This window comes from Mobula birostris, chromosome 2 (assembly GCF_030028105.1).
Source record: "Mobula birostris isolate sMobBir1 chromosome 2, sMobBir1.hap1, whole genome shotgun sequence".
Classification (NCBI taxonomy): Eukaryota; Metazoa; Chordata; class Chondrichthyes; order Myliobatiformes; family Myliobatidae; genus Mobula; species Mobula birostris.
Window position 1 is genome coordinate 149,083,895 of NC_092371.1, and position 17,915 is coordinate 149,101,809.

Sequence of the window (17,915 nt, forward strand, 5' to 3'; positions counted from 1 at the left end):
AATCATTGACATACATTGTAAAAAGCAGCGGTCCCAACACTGACCCCTGTGGAACTCCACTGGTAACTGACAGCCAGCCAGAATAGTATCCCTTTATTCCCACTCTCTGTTTTCTGCTGACCAGCCAATGCTCCACCCATGCTAGTAATTGCCCTGTAATTCCATGAGCTCTTATCTTGCTAAGCAGCCTCATGTGCGGCACCTTGTCAAATACTAATGACAGTATAAAAATATGAGCATGCTGTGGGATAGGTATATTATTCTTCTCTCTCCCCACAATTCTTCCTGCCTTTTGTGTCTAACAATCCATTTACCTCATTTTTTAAAGAATATATTTAGCAACTTGTCTTCCTTTTAAATTCTTCCTTTAAAAGTTCCTTGGAAAATATTTCTATCTGTCTCAATCCTAAAGGTCTTATCCCATATTCTGAAGCTGTGATTTCTGCCTCTAGGTTTCCAGACAATAGGCACATCCTTCCATTGTTCAACCTGTCAGGCATGTCAGAATTTCGTACTTCAATGAGATTTCTTATAATCCTTCCAAACTCTAGAGAATATAGACTGAGTCAATCCAATTTATCCTGATATGAAGCTGCCCTACAATCTCACATTTGGTAATCCTTTGTTTCATTCCCACTGTGGTAATTAAGATAAGGAAACTAAAACTGTACTCAAAATTCCAACTGTGTTCCCACCAGGGCACTTTATAATTGAAGTAGGATTGTTGTAATAAAGGCCAATTTAATATTTACTGCAGCAACTATCTGCTGCACTCTCCTGTTTGCCTCAAGGGACTTAAATACAGGGACAGTAAGACCCTACAGTGGATAGTAAAAACTGCAGAGAGCATCACTGGGGTCTCCCTCCCCTCTGTGTCCAACATGGGAATGTTGTATATGAAGGGACCAAAGCACTGTTGAGATTCCGTACCACTCATCCTACAATCTCTTTAACCATCAGGAAGGAGGCAGTGAAGCATCAGGACCTGGACTGCCAGACTGGGTAACAGCTTCTTCCCCTAGGCTGCAAGACTAATGAATACCCTGCTATCACTGAGGTCTCGTCATTAGGGCAGCGAGCCATTTACTGTTCTCTTTACCGTTCACCTGTGCTGCACACTTCACATGCACTTTGTATTTTATTAACTTATTTGTAGTAATATTTTGTATTATGTGGGCCCTCCGTTGGTCAGGGTCAGCCATGGATATTGCATCCTAGCTGCCTGTGATTTGCAAGACATGGCAGTACAACATGGAGAGCAAATTGTTGCCAATGCAGCAGATTCCTACTCTCCATGCAGCTGATAAATCCAAAGGAACGGCAGGGACCAATTGATACCACTGGCGTTGGAGGAGTTGCCAGTTAGCGTTGAACTCAGTGCAGTTCAATGGGAACTCCAGCTCCTGAATTTTCCCTCAGTGTTTACTCGCGAAGCCTTCCCTATGAATGGGTATAGCCATAAGACGATGGAAGTTTGAGATCAGTTTTCCTTCTCCTAGATAACCTGCCAACCACGGCTGATGAGCCCCATCTCCCCAAAGCAACTGCTTTCAAGGTGCCAGTAATCCACTTTTGCCCATTCTCTTGTCATTAGAAATGGTCCTACCAGCATGGTGGCTAAGCGACACGTGAAAGTCTGGAGGTGGACTCGGTTGTCAAAGACTATTTGAGATGCATTTCATTGGGAGCATTTAATAGATAGTCAGAGCTTGTCCCCACTACCACCCCCAGCTATGATGACTTTAAGGAGCTTGTTATGTGCTGTATGTGATGTAAGTATTGTGGGTGCACCATGGTCCAGAGGAACATGGTTTCATTTGGTTGCGTATAATATATATAATACACAATTGTATATCAATATTTCCCCATCTATCACTGATTAAATAATGCTCTCCCTTTCTGTTTTCCTAATGTGGAACAATTTGACCATTATGTCATTAGATATAAAATGTTATGTTGTGCCATCTCTCACTCATCATTCCTATTCATAACACAAAATTTAATAAACTTTCATGTGGTGTGTTTTCCAGATTCAGTATGAACAGAGAGTCTCAGAACTCGAACAACTTCTAATGCAAAAGCTAATACATGAAGAGGAAAGATTAGATGATCCTGATCCAAAAATGAAGATACTTGAAGAGGAAATTCTTAAGTTAAAAGAAGCTCACAAATCCAAAGAAAATCGTCTCAGAGGTGACATTGAAAAGCTGAAAAATCAGCTTTATCATGCGGAATTGAAGCTGATGGAAAGAGAAGAAAGCTCCCTTAGAATGGTTGACCAACATATGCAGAATACATATCATCAAGCTAAGGTTGAAAAACTCAATTTAGAACTAGCTGCTAAAAACCGAGAAATACAAGAGCTTTCAAAGACATTAGAGCACCTTCAGACAGAGAGAAGAGTGCTCCTTAGTAATAAAATGCCTGCAGACAAACTTGATGCACGGCAGAAGTCCACCAGGAAGTCCAAGAAGAGCAAAGAGTCCATTGTATCTTTCCCAGCAACTTTTGATGAAAAAGCTTATCAGCCAAATGATTTTTCTGGTTTTCATATATCAGATGTTTTGAAAGAAAATGGCATATTAAAGAACAACATTGAAAGGTTAACACTGGAAATAGATCAGCAACGAGTAAAATTAGCCCAGTTTGAAAGTGAAGCGAGGAGGTAAAGGCAGATTGTATTTGTTTCAGTAAGACTGCAATTTGGCTAGATTGCACTGGAGTAATTATTGTATTTGGTGGGATGATACCAAGAGGAAGATCACTAATCAGCTCTTCCTTGATTCCCACTGCTACTTCATAACCTAGATTTCTTTACTTGAGGGCTACTAAAAGGCAAATTGCCTGTCCTCCTCAGTTTTGTTTCACTCACTACCTCAATATAAAATGTGCCCAGGATCTAGCATCAGTGGCATTTTGGACATAGCTGAAACAGATGTAAAAAAATTTAGAAAAAAAATATAAATATTATATTACCACATCCTGCAAAAAAATCATTGCCTACGTTATGTAGCTCAAAACCAGGCCATTTAACTAAAGTCCAGAATGGTGTTTGTTCCCTACTTAAGCCTTTCCCCATACTTTCCATTTAACTCTATAAGCATAATAGTTCTTTCCTCCCTCACTTTGTCAACTCGTCTCCTCTAAAATGCATTCTGGATGAACGTCTTGCAAAGATAGACTCTAGTTCGGTACTTCCCACAACCTGAAATCAAGATTGTCTTAACTCTGAAATTTCTCTTAAATAATCTCTAAACATTCTCCTTTGGAAAGAGCGTTCCAGTCAGTTCTGGCACCGTATTTTTTGTATCCTATCCTTCATCTTTTTAAAGGTATTGCGACTAGAATTGCAAACAGTATTTTGTGAGTATGGTTTCACTATGATTCAATAGTTAGCCTAACTTATTTAATTTTCAGTTGTAGTCCTCTCAGAGCAAACAGTATTTATTATTTTTTGGTAATTTTGGCTCCCGTTGCAGTTTCATTTAATTTTCTAATTGATATCTTTTTACTCACTGAAATGTAATGCCTTTCACTTACACGCTTTGTGCATATATTTGCTAAATTAATTTAATTCTGTGTGTAATATGTCACAGAACTTCAGAACTTCAAATATATTGAAGATAGTGATGATTGTTCTGTAGTCAACTCTAACAAATAATTTCCTTAGTAAGTTCTGACAGTTTTGCATTTGAAGGTGCTTGTTAAAGAATAAGTGGAAGACTATGACCAAGAAATGGGAAAATTGACCTTAGTATTTATTATAGTGGACATAAATTATTTCCATTGGCCCTTCCTGACAATTATCCTTCAACCAGATATTCTGTTCTGTGATGCTGATTATTTTTACAGTTCTGTATAATTTTGTGTTTCTCGTGTCCAAACTGCTTAATTCAATGCAAGGTACTGAGCGTGTGAAGGCAATTTAATAAACAGTTCCTCAGAAACAAAAGACTTTTATATTAACTTGAAGAGCTGGGCTTTCCAGCTTGAGTACTTGACCAAAATATCGTACTTGCTTTTTATATTCTAGTCTTGGAATCCAGCATTTCACTCATAAGGTGACTTGGGTAGCAACTGAGCCAAAAAGAAATCTGGCAGAAAAATCGAAGGAAATTATGGTCTTACATATCTAAAATTGATGTTTTTGGTTAGAATGAGCATTGTGTATTAGGTGTTGGCTGGTGTTTGATAATAACATACTGCATAAAGTAGCATAATTAAATGCTTTTCTCTTTTGCTATAGAGCACAAGATGATGTTTCTGAGCACGTTGCAGCATTAAAAGTATCTCATCAACAAGAAATAGAACAGCTATTGACTCAGCATGCATTGGAACATTCTTCCTCGAAAGTGGCTGAATTGACAAATAAAATCACTGCTCAAGAGGTACAGGCAATGTACTTAAAATGCAACACAGCTTACCCTGTAGTATTCAAAACTATCATTAAGTGTTCACAATTTCATAAACAGGTGGATTATAAAATGGAGCAGTTGTTTTAATATGTTGTATATTATGTGATATTTAAACTGAGGAGTAAGGAATAGTTTCTGACTTGTGAAGAATTTTTTTATGGAATGTGATCAAGTGCCATTTTTTTCAACACTTTGAGGCTTTGAGGGGCTTCACAACATTTTGTTTGACAATGGGACACAAAAATCAGTGTACCAGGCAGAGTGAGACAGTACATTATAAAGGACTCAGTAACCAGAAGGTATAATTTGTTTTCTATACTGATGATGCATGTGTTTAAGGTGAGTTCACAGGAATGGGATTCCATGAATAAAAGGGAGCACAGAATCAGTACCCAATTACCCAAATGCTAAACCATCAGCATTTCCAAATATTATAGCAGACTATCAGAGTTGTACTGTAATTTGAAATCCATTCAAAGGCATGTCTAAATATAAAATCTCAAGATGGCAGGATAGTCCAGTAGTCTAGCAACATTTGTGGAGGAAGAAACAGTTAACATTTCAGGTCAATGAATTTCCTTCAAAGTTCAGATTGCTGTACCTAAACTGAAACTGATGCTCCCTAACCTCCTAAATTTTATCAGCATTTTCTGTTTTTATTTCACAGTTTCATCTTCTGCAGCTTTTTTGGCTTTTTGGCTACCTCAATTTGTTGAGTCCCTGTCAATTGTTTGTAAAACAAAGCACCAACTGTTTCATTTGCCACAGATATACAATATATATAAACACTGATATGGACTTTTTTGGCTTTAATAGACTTCTATTGTAGAGTAAATTTAATTTTTTATCATAAATTTTCCGATAGGTTTTAACTGGATTAATGAAATGCACTATGAAGCAAAGACAAAACAGCCAGATATATCTGAGCTACAGTACCTTTGGTTAACAGGGCACTTTCTAAACATATTTTCACTTTTAAATGAGAATTTATGAAAAGAAGGAGCTTGTTTCTACAGGGTAATCTCTTACTATACACTGAACATCTTAACTGAGTTACAACCCTGAGACAGATCAAGCCAAAGGAATTATCATTCCTCTATCTACCCTTTATTCTCACTGTTCAAGAGAGTATTGTCCCAAAATACTTGACCTGTTTCCACACAATAACACATCATTGGAGGAATCAACAGGTTGACTTTAACTACACTTCCTCAATCACAAGTATTTCCTTCCTAGGATAGGGAGACTAGACCTGTACATTATATTCTAGGTGTAATCACATTGGAGCATTATACAGTCAGTGGCTACTTTATTATTTACATCTGTACACTTGTTAATGCAAATACGTATTCAGCAATCATATGGCAGCAACTCCATGTATAAACGGATGCAGACATTGTCAAGAGATTCAGACCAAATATCGGAATTGGGAAGAAATATGATCTAAGTGATTTTGACCCTAGAATGATTGTTGGTGTCAGACAGGGTGGTTTGAGTATCTCAGAAACTATTGATTTCTGAGGATTTTCTGGAGTTTACAGAGAGTGGTACAAAAAAAAAAGAAAAAGCCAGTGAGCAGCAGCTCTGTGGATGAAAACACCTCGTTAATGAGAGAGGTCAGAGGAGAATGACCAAAGTGGTTCATACTGACAGGAAAACGTCAATAACTCAAATAGCATGCATTACAACAGTTGTGTTCAGAAGGGCATATCTGAACATACAACACGTCCAACCTTCAAGTAATGGGTCTCTGTAGCAGAAGACTATAAACATAGTAGCCACTGAGTGTATAATTAAAGGCACTTCTACTCGTACTCATATTTTCTTGCAATAAAATCTTCTATATCATTTGCCTTTTAATTGCTTGTTATAACTGCATGTTAGCTTTCAGTTTTTTTATGTATGAGGACACCCCCATGTCCTTCTGACTTAAACTAACAATTTAACAATATTATAGGTAAGATCTTATGCCAAATAATAATTTCAAGAATAAAACTTGCTAGTTTACTTTCTATCATAATCTCTATAGTTAGCACAAGTTAATACAATATATTAAAATCAATTGATCAGTTTCCTGCTAAATAAATAAAAGCATGTCAACTCTCTGTGTCGCATATCAGCCAAATTGCCTGATTACTCTCCCCCCCCCCCCACCGAATTATTGCTAATCATGAATTGAAATAATAATTCTTACGATTTTGACTTCTGGGGGAGGGGAGCATCATCTTTTTGGTGTCTCATGCTGAATCCTACATAAACTCTGACCCTCTGAAGTTTGTGGGAGAATGGCACCAATTGCAGCATGTTGTTGCGTGTCCTTTTTCCATTATCTCCATTCTGTTGCATATTTTTATTTTGTTGATCCATCTTTGAAATTCAACTTAACTTCCTTCTTCCTCTTTCTACAGCCTTGTCTCGGCATCTGCAATTTGTCCAGCCTTGACTCGACTTGTACATCCCACTCTTCCAAATTTAGTCTATTAATCCCACTCTACAGTACCTTTTAATGTAACACAAATGGTGTGATATTCACTTGCTTCAGAACCCTATCAAGGGAGCTCTTTATCCGAGTCCATTTAAAATACATTGAAGAAACTATTTTCTTAGTAACTTTTGTTCCATCTGCTTATTTCCCTTCTTTACAATGTAATCTACAGAGCATCTTATAATTCAGGACTTTAATGACACTATTTAAATGATTCTTGGGGGAAAATATTCTTGTTCATAACTTTCCTCTTTTAATTATAGATTATGTTGAAGCACCTTCGAGAACAGATTAATGAGCTGCAGAAAGATCGTGAGGCACTTTCTTTCTCTAAACTTCGTGAAGAAACACTGCAGACTCAGGTACTTGTCTGCCAAACATTAATGTTATCTGAGTACATTTCAGGCTTCCATTCACAATATTGTAAGTTCATGAGTTAAATGTAGGTGTGTAAAGAAAAAAAGATGCAATATTCTTTCATGTGGACAAGAAACAGCCAACAGTGTATAAAATGAATTTCAGAAATAGACTTCAGGGATAATGAGGTTCATTGAACAAGTTGGACTTAACTTTAGCTCAAACTGCTTTTGAAAACTTTTTGCTAAGATAGATGCAGTATAGAAGAACAGTCTTAACAAAATTTTCATTCTTTTAAATCTCTTTCTTTGACCTTGAATGAACATATAATACCACCTATATATACTCTCTAAACAGAACTTTTTTTAAAAAAAAAATCAGAAGCCAATCTTATTTTTGGGGATTCTGTCAAAGATCAGAGAGCCAGCCAACATGTTTAATCATGTATGGGACTCAATAGAATTCTGCTCATCCCTGCAGAATTTTAATTTTGAATTAAAACATTATATTGAAATAGTTATAAGTCCTTGAACAAATATTTGTCAAGTGGCACCGCTGCAATACTTCAGTACTGTTAGAGAGAGGGAGCGCTCCAGATTATGACGGAGTGAGAGTGATGCACTATTTTTCCAAGTCAGGATGGTGTTTAGCTCGAAGGAATTTTCCAAGCAATGGTGTTCCCATATTTTTGCTGCCCTTGCCCTTCTAGCTGGTGGAGGTCATGGGTTTGGAAGATGTTTTAGAAAGGAGAATTGATGAGTTGCCATAGTACATCCTCTAGTTGGTTTAGAAAAATACTGTTGCTGTGTGTCAGTGGTGGGATGAGTGAATGATTGTGGGTGGGGTGCCTAATAAGTGGGTTTTTACATCCTGTAAGATGTTTAATTCTTGAGTGTTGAAGCTGCACTCACTCCATCACACTTTGCAACGGTATTCCCTGCCTTGAAGCCACATTGTGGAGATTGCTACTCCAGTTTAGTTTCTGAGCAGTATCTTGGAAGCAATGCAAAGACCATTGCTTCCTTGTTACCATTAGCTTCACATTGGATTTTGGAGCTTAGTTTTTGAATACCTCAATTTGGTCATTATTTTTTAATGCAAGATGGCTCACCAAATGTGGAGTGTGATGCACCTCAAGTTTCTTGCTATGGACTTTGTAGGGGGAGGAATGATATGAAGCCCAGGTAGATCAGTGGGGGGACTTCAGCTTTCAATGTAAGGCTGTTTAGTTGTATACTTCAGTGACATACTGACTTGGGTCCTTCAGCCCCAGTGGAACATAGGCTATCAATGATCTTCCATCTCCATTGTCCTCTGAAGTTGCAGGATAGATTTGTCCCACAGAGGAAGGGGTAGGCAACCATGGCTGACAAAGGAAGTTAAGGACTGCATAAAAGCCAAGGAAAGGGCATATAAGGTAGCAAAGGTGAGTGGGAAGTTGGGTGATTGAGAAGCTTTTAAAATCCAACAAAAGGCATCTAAAAAAGCTTTAAGATGAAATATGATGGCAGACTAGCCAATAATATAAAGCAGTGTACTAAAAGTTTTTTTAGTTATATAAAGAGTAAAAGGGAGGTGAGAGTTGATATTGGACCATTGGAAAATGATGCTGGTGAGGTAGTAATAAGGGGCAAAGAAATGGCAGATGAACTTAATGGGTAATTTGCATCTGTTTTCACTACTATGTAAGACACTAACGGTGTGCCAGAGGTCCATGAGTGTCAGGGAGCGGAAGTGAATGTTGTTGCTATTACTAAGGAAAAATGCTAGGCAGACTCAAAGGCTTTAAAGTGCATAAGTCACCTGTGCCAGATGGACTACATCCCAGAGTCCTGAGAGAGGTTTCTGAAGAGATAATGGATGCATTGGTTATGATCTTTCAAGGATCACTTAATTCTGGCATAGACCTGGAGGGCATAAGGCAAAAGAAAGGAAATTATAGGCCAGTTAGCCTAACCTCAGTGGTTGGGAAAGTGTTGGAGTCTATTATTAAGGATAAGGTTTCGAAGTAGTTGGAGACTAATGATAAAACAAGCCAAAGTCACCATAGTTTCTGTAAAGGGAAATCTTGCCTGACAAATCTGTTAGAGTACTTTGAGGAAGTAACAAGCAGGGTGAACAAAGGAGAGGCAGTGAATGTCATTTACTTGAATTTTCAGAAGGAATTTGATAAGGGGCCGTACATGAGGCTGCTTAACAAGATAAAATCCTATGGCGTTACAGGAAAGATACTGGCATGGATAATAGAATGGCTGACCAGCAGGAGGCAACGAGTGGGAATAAAAGGGCCCTTTTCTGGTTGGCTGCCAGTGATTAGTGGTGTTCCTCAGGGGTCAGTATTGGAACCCTTGCTTTTCACATTGTTTGTCAATGATTTAGATAATGGAATTGATGGCTTTGTGGCAAATTTTACAGATGATACAAAGATAGGTGGAGGAGTGGGTAGTGCTGAGGAAGCAATGCAATTGCAGCAGGACTTAGACAAATTGGCAGAATGGGCAAAAAAGTAGCAGATGGAATACAGTGTTGGGAAATGTATGATAATGCATTTTGGTAAAAGGAACAATAGTGCGGACTGTTATCTAAATGGGGAGAAGGTTCAAACATCAGAGGTGCAGAGAGACTTTAGAGTCATGGTGCAAGACTCCCAGAAGGTTAATTTACAGGTTGAGTCTCTGGTAAAGAAGGCAAATGCAATATTGGCATTTGTTTCAAGGGGAATAGAAGATAAAAGAAGGAGATAATGCTGAGTCTTTATAAGACACTAGTCAGACTGCACTTGGAGTATTGTCAACAGTATTGAGCCCCATTTCTCAGAAAGAATGTGTTGTCATTGGAGAGAGTCCAGAGGAGGTTCACGAGGATGATTCCGGGAATGAAGGGGTTAACGTATGAGGAGTTTTTGGCGGCTTTGGGCCTTTACTCACTGGAATTTAGAAGGATGCGGTGGATCTCACTGAAACCTACCAAATGTTGAAAGGACTAGATAGGGTGGATGCGGAGAGGATGCTTCTAATGGTAGGAGTCTCCAGAACGAGAGGGCAGAGGTCTTACGGTCTTATGATTGGAGTACATCACAGCTTCTGCAATCTATTGCATCCACTACAGCTTCACCAGCACCCTGTGGGCAGGTCTTACCTGTTTCCACCTCTCACGATGGGGATGTAAGGTTGGACTTTGACAGGCATACTTCAATGAACAAGTTGCCAGTCACATGGAGCTCAGTGTCCCAAAGTGCGCATACATTGCTTATTTATTGAAGATTGTGTGGCTGTAACTCATGAATGTACTAGAACAGTTCCTTTTCAGCTCAACTTGTCTGAGGAGCTTGTCGAAAGTTAAATACAATATTGTGATGAGGAACATTGGGAAAAGGCTTTGAGTGAAAATATAAACACGAGGAAATCTGCAGATGCTGGAATTTCTAGCAACACACATAAAAGTTGCTGGTGAACGCAGCAGGCCAGGCAGCATCTCTAGGAAGAGGTACAGTCAATGTTTCGGGCCGAGACCCTTCGTCAGGACTAACTGAAAGAAGAGCTAGTAAGAGATTTGAGAGGGGGAGGGGGAAATCCAAAATGACAGGAGAAGACGGGAGGGGGAGGGATGGAGCCAAGAGCTGGACAGTTGATTGGCAAAAGGGGATATGAGAGGATCATGGGACAGGACATATGTGTGATTGACTCCAGTATACACTGAGATTGATCTATTGATTAGAATCGTGGTATGTGTATTATGAAATAAGATAGAATAGTGTCTTTTTTGTGTAGTTTTTTGTAAGCCCTGTCATACTTATTTCCTGTAAGTATCTGCATGAGCCACAGTGGTACTGATGAAACATAGCGATGCTTTGCAAGTAGCTTACAAAACATCTAAATATATTTCTGAACTACTCTCACTGCAATCTGCAATTTTCCTTTAAGTGACATACTTTTGAACAATCTTAATGAACTAATGATTTCATGATCTTCTGAAGGACTCAGCGGACTTGACGCTCAGGAATGCAAGTATGTACTTTTAAGCAGACAAAGGTACATGTACATCACTGTGGTTGGAAGAGAGGGAGGAGGGAAGACCTCCAAGCAGACTAAAATGCTGGGGTATACCAGCATTTTAGTCTGGCTTGGAATCCTCCCCTACCCGGTATCGTGTTAGCAAATGTAGTCACTAGAGAACAAGATTGAGGATCTAAGGGCAAGATTGCTGTATCAGAGGGAAATAAGAGATTGCTGCGTTCTGAGTTTCACAGAGACATGGCTCACTTAAGACAAGGTATGGATCAAACCATCGATTCGAAGAAGACAAAAGGTGAGGGTCTGTGTTTCATGATAAATTCTTCATGGTGCTCAGATGTAAGCAGTCTTATCACACTCTTGTTCCCCCAACCTGGAATGTCTGATGATTAAACGCTGACCAAGAGGGTTCTCCTCTGTGATCTTGAGCACAGTTTAAATACTACCAAATGCAAATGTTAGGCATGTACTCAATGTATTGAATGCCAAGATTAGCAGACTAGAAATAGCCTACCCTGATGCGTTTCAAATTATTGTCGGAGACTTCAATCAGGCTTGTTTGAAGAAATTTCCAGCCAATTACCATCAACATATCACCTAAAGCACAAGAAGTCCCAACACTCAACCATTTTTATACTACGATTAGGACTGCAATCTTACAATCTGGCTACCCTCCTCCTACCTGCATACAGACAGAGCCTAAAGAGCAAGACTCCAGAGATAAGGACAACAGAGGTGGTTTCAAAGACAAAGGAGTGGCTGTGGGTTTTGCTTCAAGTCAGTGCACTGAGCCATATTCAAGGGTTCATCAGAGGACTTGAACGAATGTGCCATGGTTGTCATGGACTTTATATGATTTTCTGGGGACACACTCATCTATGTCAGTATTTATAGTCTTTCCCAACCAAAAGCCCTGGATGAATGAAGAGATTCACAATCTGGCATCTAAGTAAAATATAAGATACGACCTTGGGAAAGCCATCTCGCATGCGATAAAGCAATTCCAGACCAAACTTGAATCTCTGAAGGATGGTCGACAGCTGAGGCAGAGCTTGAAGGCTATCAAATCCTACAAAGTGAAACTAAATGACATACAGTGATGCTAGAAAGTTTGTGAACCCCGTAGAATTTTCTCTGTTTCTGCATAAATATGACTTAAAATGTGGTCAGATCTTCACGTACTCTTAAAAGTAGATAAAGAGAACCCAATTGAATAAATAACACAATGAATGATTATATTTGTTCATCTATTGAGAAAAATGATCCAATATTACATTTATTTGTTAAAGTATGTGAACCTCTGGGGTAATGCCTTTTACAAAACCTATTTGGAGTCAAGTGTTCCGATCAATGAGATGAGATTGGAGGTGTGGGTTGTAGGGGTGCCCTGTCCTATAAAAAAGATACAGAAAGTCTGGTTACTGTCAGAGCCTGCTCCTCACAAGAAAGATCTGTTTATGTGAAACATACCTTGATCAAAACGACTTTCAGAGGACCTTAGAAGATGAATTGTAAAGATACATGAAGCTGGAAAAAGCTACGAAAGCATTTCTAAAGACTTGAGTGTTCATCAGTCCACAGTAAGAGAAATTGTTTACAAATGGAGGAAATTACAATGGAATGGAGTCATAGTTCCATCACAGCCTGAGACTCAGTTAAGGAGTTCTTGAAAAGGGTATTGACAGCCTTTGTTCTTGATAAGTCTGTCTTCATTTTCATCTGTCAGCAAAGTGATCCTTTGGATGCTCTATGGTTTTGACACATCATAGTTATCAGTTAGTTGCTATGTTACCTGTGCTCCTTCCACCTACCAGCTGCATCATTAAGATTAAGTTGTGATCATCAGGTGCCTGAAGAGCTGTGTTTTTTCACTCCTCAAGCCATGACAAAAATCACAATCCAATAACACCGAGAATCTTTGGTTAATTAACACTGGGTGATTCTCATCAAACTATCCTTGGTGTTTTCAGGAAGAGACTGAAATGCAGAAAAGGGATACTCAGTATATTATGGACACTGAAGAAAGTCCTACCCAAGTAATGATGAGAGGAACAAATAATGCATTTTTTGAACACATTAATGTATTTTATATGTTTTAATGGTACCTTTCCTTCTCTGTTAACCAAATCCCACATTTGTTGATTTTCTAACATTCTTTGTTAGAATGACTTGTGCTTCCTATGATGTTCATTCTCAGATGGCCAAGCTCTTAGACGAACTCAGGGAAGCAAAGGAGAATCATAGTCCAGAGATGAGACACTTTGTGGCACTGGAAAGGAAAATTCAGAAGATGGAGCTCAAGTATGCTCAGAGAGAGCAAGAATTCCAGCAGGTACTGTATAATAGGTGATCTAAGATGGCCAGAAGGTAATTACAGCAGTGTAACTGAAGTTAACTCAATCTTCTGAATAAATCATTCGCCACACTGAAGACAGTTAGTGCAGATCATTCATTTTGACCACAGTATGCATTTTTGAACTTGCCTGTTAATGATCAAAATTCATTTTTATGATGGTTTCTTTATAACTGGTGATCTGATTCTTTACTTACATTCATCTCAGCCTCCCTCAGTGTCTTTTCCCAGTTCTTTATACTTTCTATAATAACTAATGGGCTACATTTGAATACTGATAGGTTTTTTTTTAGGTTAATTCTAATTTAATATTAATGAAGTCTCTTATCTCTGAAGTGGAGGATTGCTCTGAAGATGTTTTAGACCTCAGTAATCTTCAGTCCAATCTTCCGTCCTTGGACTCACTTTACACCGCAAGCTGTCGGAGCAGTGCTGCCAGGATAATCAAGGACACGACCCACCCAGCCAACACACTTTTCGTCCCTCTTCCCTCCGGGAGAAGGCTCAGGAGCTTGAAGACTCGTATGGCCAGATTTGGGGACAGCTTCTTTCCAACTATGATAAGACTGCTGAACGGATCCTGACCCGGATCTGGGCCGTACCCTCCAAATATCCGGACCTGCCTCTCGGTTTTTTTTTTGCACTACCTTACTTTCCTTTTTCTATTTTCTATTTATGATTTATAATTTAAATTTTTAATATTTACTATCGATTTGTAATCCAGGGAGCGCGAAGCGCAGAATCAAATATCGCTGTGATGATTGTACACTCTAGTATCAATTGTTTGGCGACAATAAAGTAAAGTAATCAAGCTGTATTTGAGTGTGATCTATTCCCTGCCCAAACGGCTTTCCCCTTTATATCTTGCGTAATTGTGTAGGGTTACAAGCACATAGTTACTGGACTACCCTTTTGAGGTCTGGACCATTGAATTCTCCATGGCAGATTGGGCAGTTAAACGCAATTGAACATAATATAAGAAAAGCCAGTCTATGCAATGGTAACCTGTGAAATTAATGATTTGTTATAAAGGTCACCCAGCTTCATTGCTGTCCTTCTGGGAAGGAAATCAAAATTAGGTTTATTATCATCGACTTGCAGCTCGTGATGTTTGCTATTTTGTGGCAGCAGTACAGTGGAAAGAATTAAAAATCACTTAAATTACAAAATAAGTAGCTCAACACAGTGGTGAGGCCTCACTTGGGAGTATTGTAAGCAGCTTTGGGCCTCTTAGAAATGTGCTGAAACTGGATGGGTTCAAAGGAGGTTCATGAAAATGATTCTCGGATTGAATGGCTTGTCATATCAAAAGTGTCTGATGGCTCTGAGACTGTATTCACTAGAACTCAGGTTTCAATGAGGACACCCTTCATTCTTCCATCAAATGGTGAAAGGCCTTGATAGAATGGATGTGGAAGAGATATTTCCTATGGTGGGCGAGTCTTAGACCAGAGGTCACAGCCTCAGAATGTCCCTAGAACAGAGATGAGGAATTTTTTTTATCCTGAGGGTGGTGAATCTGTGGAATTCTTTGCCACAGACAGCTGTGGAGGCCAAGTCTTTATATTTAAGGCAGAAGTTGATAAGTTTCTTGATTGATCAGGGCATGAAGGGATACGGGGAGAAGGCAGGAATTGGGGCTGAGAAGAAAATTGGATCAGCTATGATGAAATGGCAGAGCAGGGTGATGGGCCAAATGGCCTAATTCTGTTCCTAGTTCTTATAGTCTTATGGTCTTAGGAAAGGAATAACAGAGTAGTGTTCACAGGGTTTTCATAAATCTGATAGCAAAGAGGAGGAAACTGTTCCTTAATAGTTTAATGTGGGTCTTCAGTCTCCTGTACTCTTGCCCGAGGTATGGTGAGGGTCTTTAGTGCCATCTAAGGTTCTTTGCTTTATCCAGCCTTTGAAATAATCCATCAGTCAGTTGTGGTAGAGTTGACTTTGCTGATCGTAGTGGAACTATCTTTCAAAAATAAAACAAAATTGATATATTGAATTGAATTGACTTTATAACTTATAAGTGAGGAGTAAAAATCTTTATATTACATCTCAGTCTGAATGTGCAATTTATAGTAATTTATAATAAATAGTATGTACAACAGGATAGTCAATATAACATAGAAATACAATTGTGTCAATATGAATTAAGCAATATGATGGCCTGGTGGAAGAAGCTGTTCCAGAGACTGTTGGTCCTGACTTTTATGATGCGGTACCGTTTCCAGGAATGGTAGCAGCTGGAACAGTTTGTGGCTGGGGTGATTCGGGTCCCCAATGATCCTTCAGACCCTCTTTGCACACCTGTCTTTGTAAACGTCCTGAATAGTGGGAAGTTCACATCTACAAATGTGCTGGGCTGTCGGCATCATTCTCTGCAGAGTCCTGCAATTGAGGGAAGTACTGTTCCCATACCGGACAGTGATGCAGCTAATCAGTATGCTCTCAATTATGCCCCTATAGAAAGTTCTTAGGATTTGGGGACCCATACCAAACTTCTTCAAGCATCTGAGGTGAAAGAGCCGCTGTTGTGCTTTTTTTCACCACACAGCCATTATGCACAGACCACGTGAGATCCTCGGTGATGTTTATGCTGATGAACTTAAAGCTGTTCACCCTCTCAATCCCAGATCCATTGATGCCAATAGGGGCTACCCTGTCTCCATTCCTCCTGTAGTCCACAACCGGCTCCTTTTTTTTTTGCAACATTTGAAGGAGGTTGTTTTCTTGACACCACTGTGTCAAGGTGATGACTTCTTCTCTGTAGGCTGCCTCATTATTATTTGAGATTTCATGCATGTTAAATTGATTAAAAATATTATCAGAGGAAATAACTTTTTGCCCTAGGAGTGCAGTGATTATTAAGCTCGTATCATGGTTGGACACACTATTTTCAAACATATTTACACCTTCACCAAGATCCTATATCTTCTCCCATATCTTACAGTCAAAGATAGTACAATTCCGGGTGTTTTAAGGGCAATAATTTGCAAGTTCCTAAACTTCTCAAGTTATTGTTAACTTATAGCAGTTGTGCATTGTAAAGATTGCAATTACTCCAAATATTTCCTGACTTTTTGCTAACATAGCATTGGTTAATAATTACCCAAGCCTTATTCAACAAAATAAAGCATAATTGAAGCAGATATCAGAATTAACCATTTATTATTTGATTTGCCAATAGTTAATTCAGAAAGCTCGGCATTCTGCTGATGCAGAACAACTTCAAGAAGTGGAGAAGTGGAAGAAACTGGCACAGTTGAAAAACCATGAACTGGAAAATTTCAGAACAGAACTTGACTCTATATTGGATGTTCTCCGTGAGCTGCAAAGACAGGGTGTTGTTATTCCAGCTCCTGGTTCCATGAGGCAAAATATTTCTGTGTTTACCAGGCAATTGTAATACTAATACTATAAGAATGATTCACTTTTATTATGTTATAGAATTTCTTACTGGAATGTGAATACTAGTATGTAGCCTATGAGGCTGTGCCATCTTGATGCTTGTTTGCAAAACCTTTGTACGTATATTTCCAAAGATTGGAAACCGGATGAAATGTTTGACAGCTGACTTGACTGCTTAGCCTCCTTCAGTTCGAGTTAATAGGCTCTACCTATTAAGAGAATCTTACAAGAGTACATCTAGTTTCCTTATTAAACTCTGACATTTATCTGAAGTACTGTTGCCATAGTCATGCATCTATTTTGAACAGATCAATATTTCTATAAGAATATTGGGAGTTTTTTGACAGTTATGAGTAATTTGTTAGTATCCTGTAGTCTGATATTGTGGGAAATTATATAATATATGGTGTACAACAACACTGAATCAGAAGCAATGGTGATTCTCAAGGCAGTTTCCTAATTTATGACAATTAATAATGAAGGAAGGATTCAAATAATATTAAAAACAGGTATTGAGCAATTTTATTTAGTGCATTCTTTAAATATAAACTCTTTGGTAGCATACCTTTCAAAATCAGCTTGAATGTAAATTTTCTTTTGGTATTCTACCAAATATTAGAGATAAATTTAAGTATATTTTGGCATTGTCAAAATAAATTATATTAATTTTGACATCAAACTACTCTGTTTCAGTCTCTAATGTTCAATATTATCTTTGTGTTGCCTTTTATATAGAGTAGTATTGGTGTTTGTGCCTGTTCGGTGGTACCTCTCAAACTAGGCCTCAGATAAATCTGGCTTTAAATCTATCCCAGGAAGGTTTGGAGAGGGCGCAGAATAGATTCACCTTGGGTTTTGCTTGGATCAAATATTAGTTGTAAGGAGAA

At 38.6% G+C, this 17,915-nt stretch overlaps 1 protein-coding gene across 5 annotated transcripts in view; it reads left to right on the forward strand.

Annotated features, from left to right (window-relative positions):
* Positions 1-17,607, forward strand: part of cep162 (centrosomal protein 162) — a 134,007-nt gene extending 116,400 nt beyond the window's left edge. For all 5 annotated transcript variants that reach the window (XM_072250260.1, XM_072250263.1, XM_072250258.1 and 2 more), the window contains 5 exons: positions 2,031-2,665; positions 4,247-4,388; positions 7,164-7,262; positions 13,468-13,602; positions 16,808-17,607. In XM_072250260.1, the coding sequence (XP_072106361.1) occupies positions 2,031-2,665; positions 4,247-4,388; positions 7,164-7,262; positions 13,468-13,602; positions 16,808-17,026 (1,230 nt within the window). In that variant the 3' untranslated portion in view covers positions 17,027-17,607. The remainder of the gene's footprint in view (positions 1-2,030; positions 2,666-4,246; positions 4,389-7,163; positions 7,263-13,467; positions 13,603-16,807) is intronic.
* The last annotated feature ends 308 nt before the right edge of the window (positions 17,608-17,915 follow it).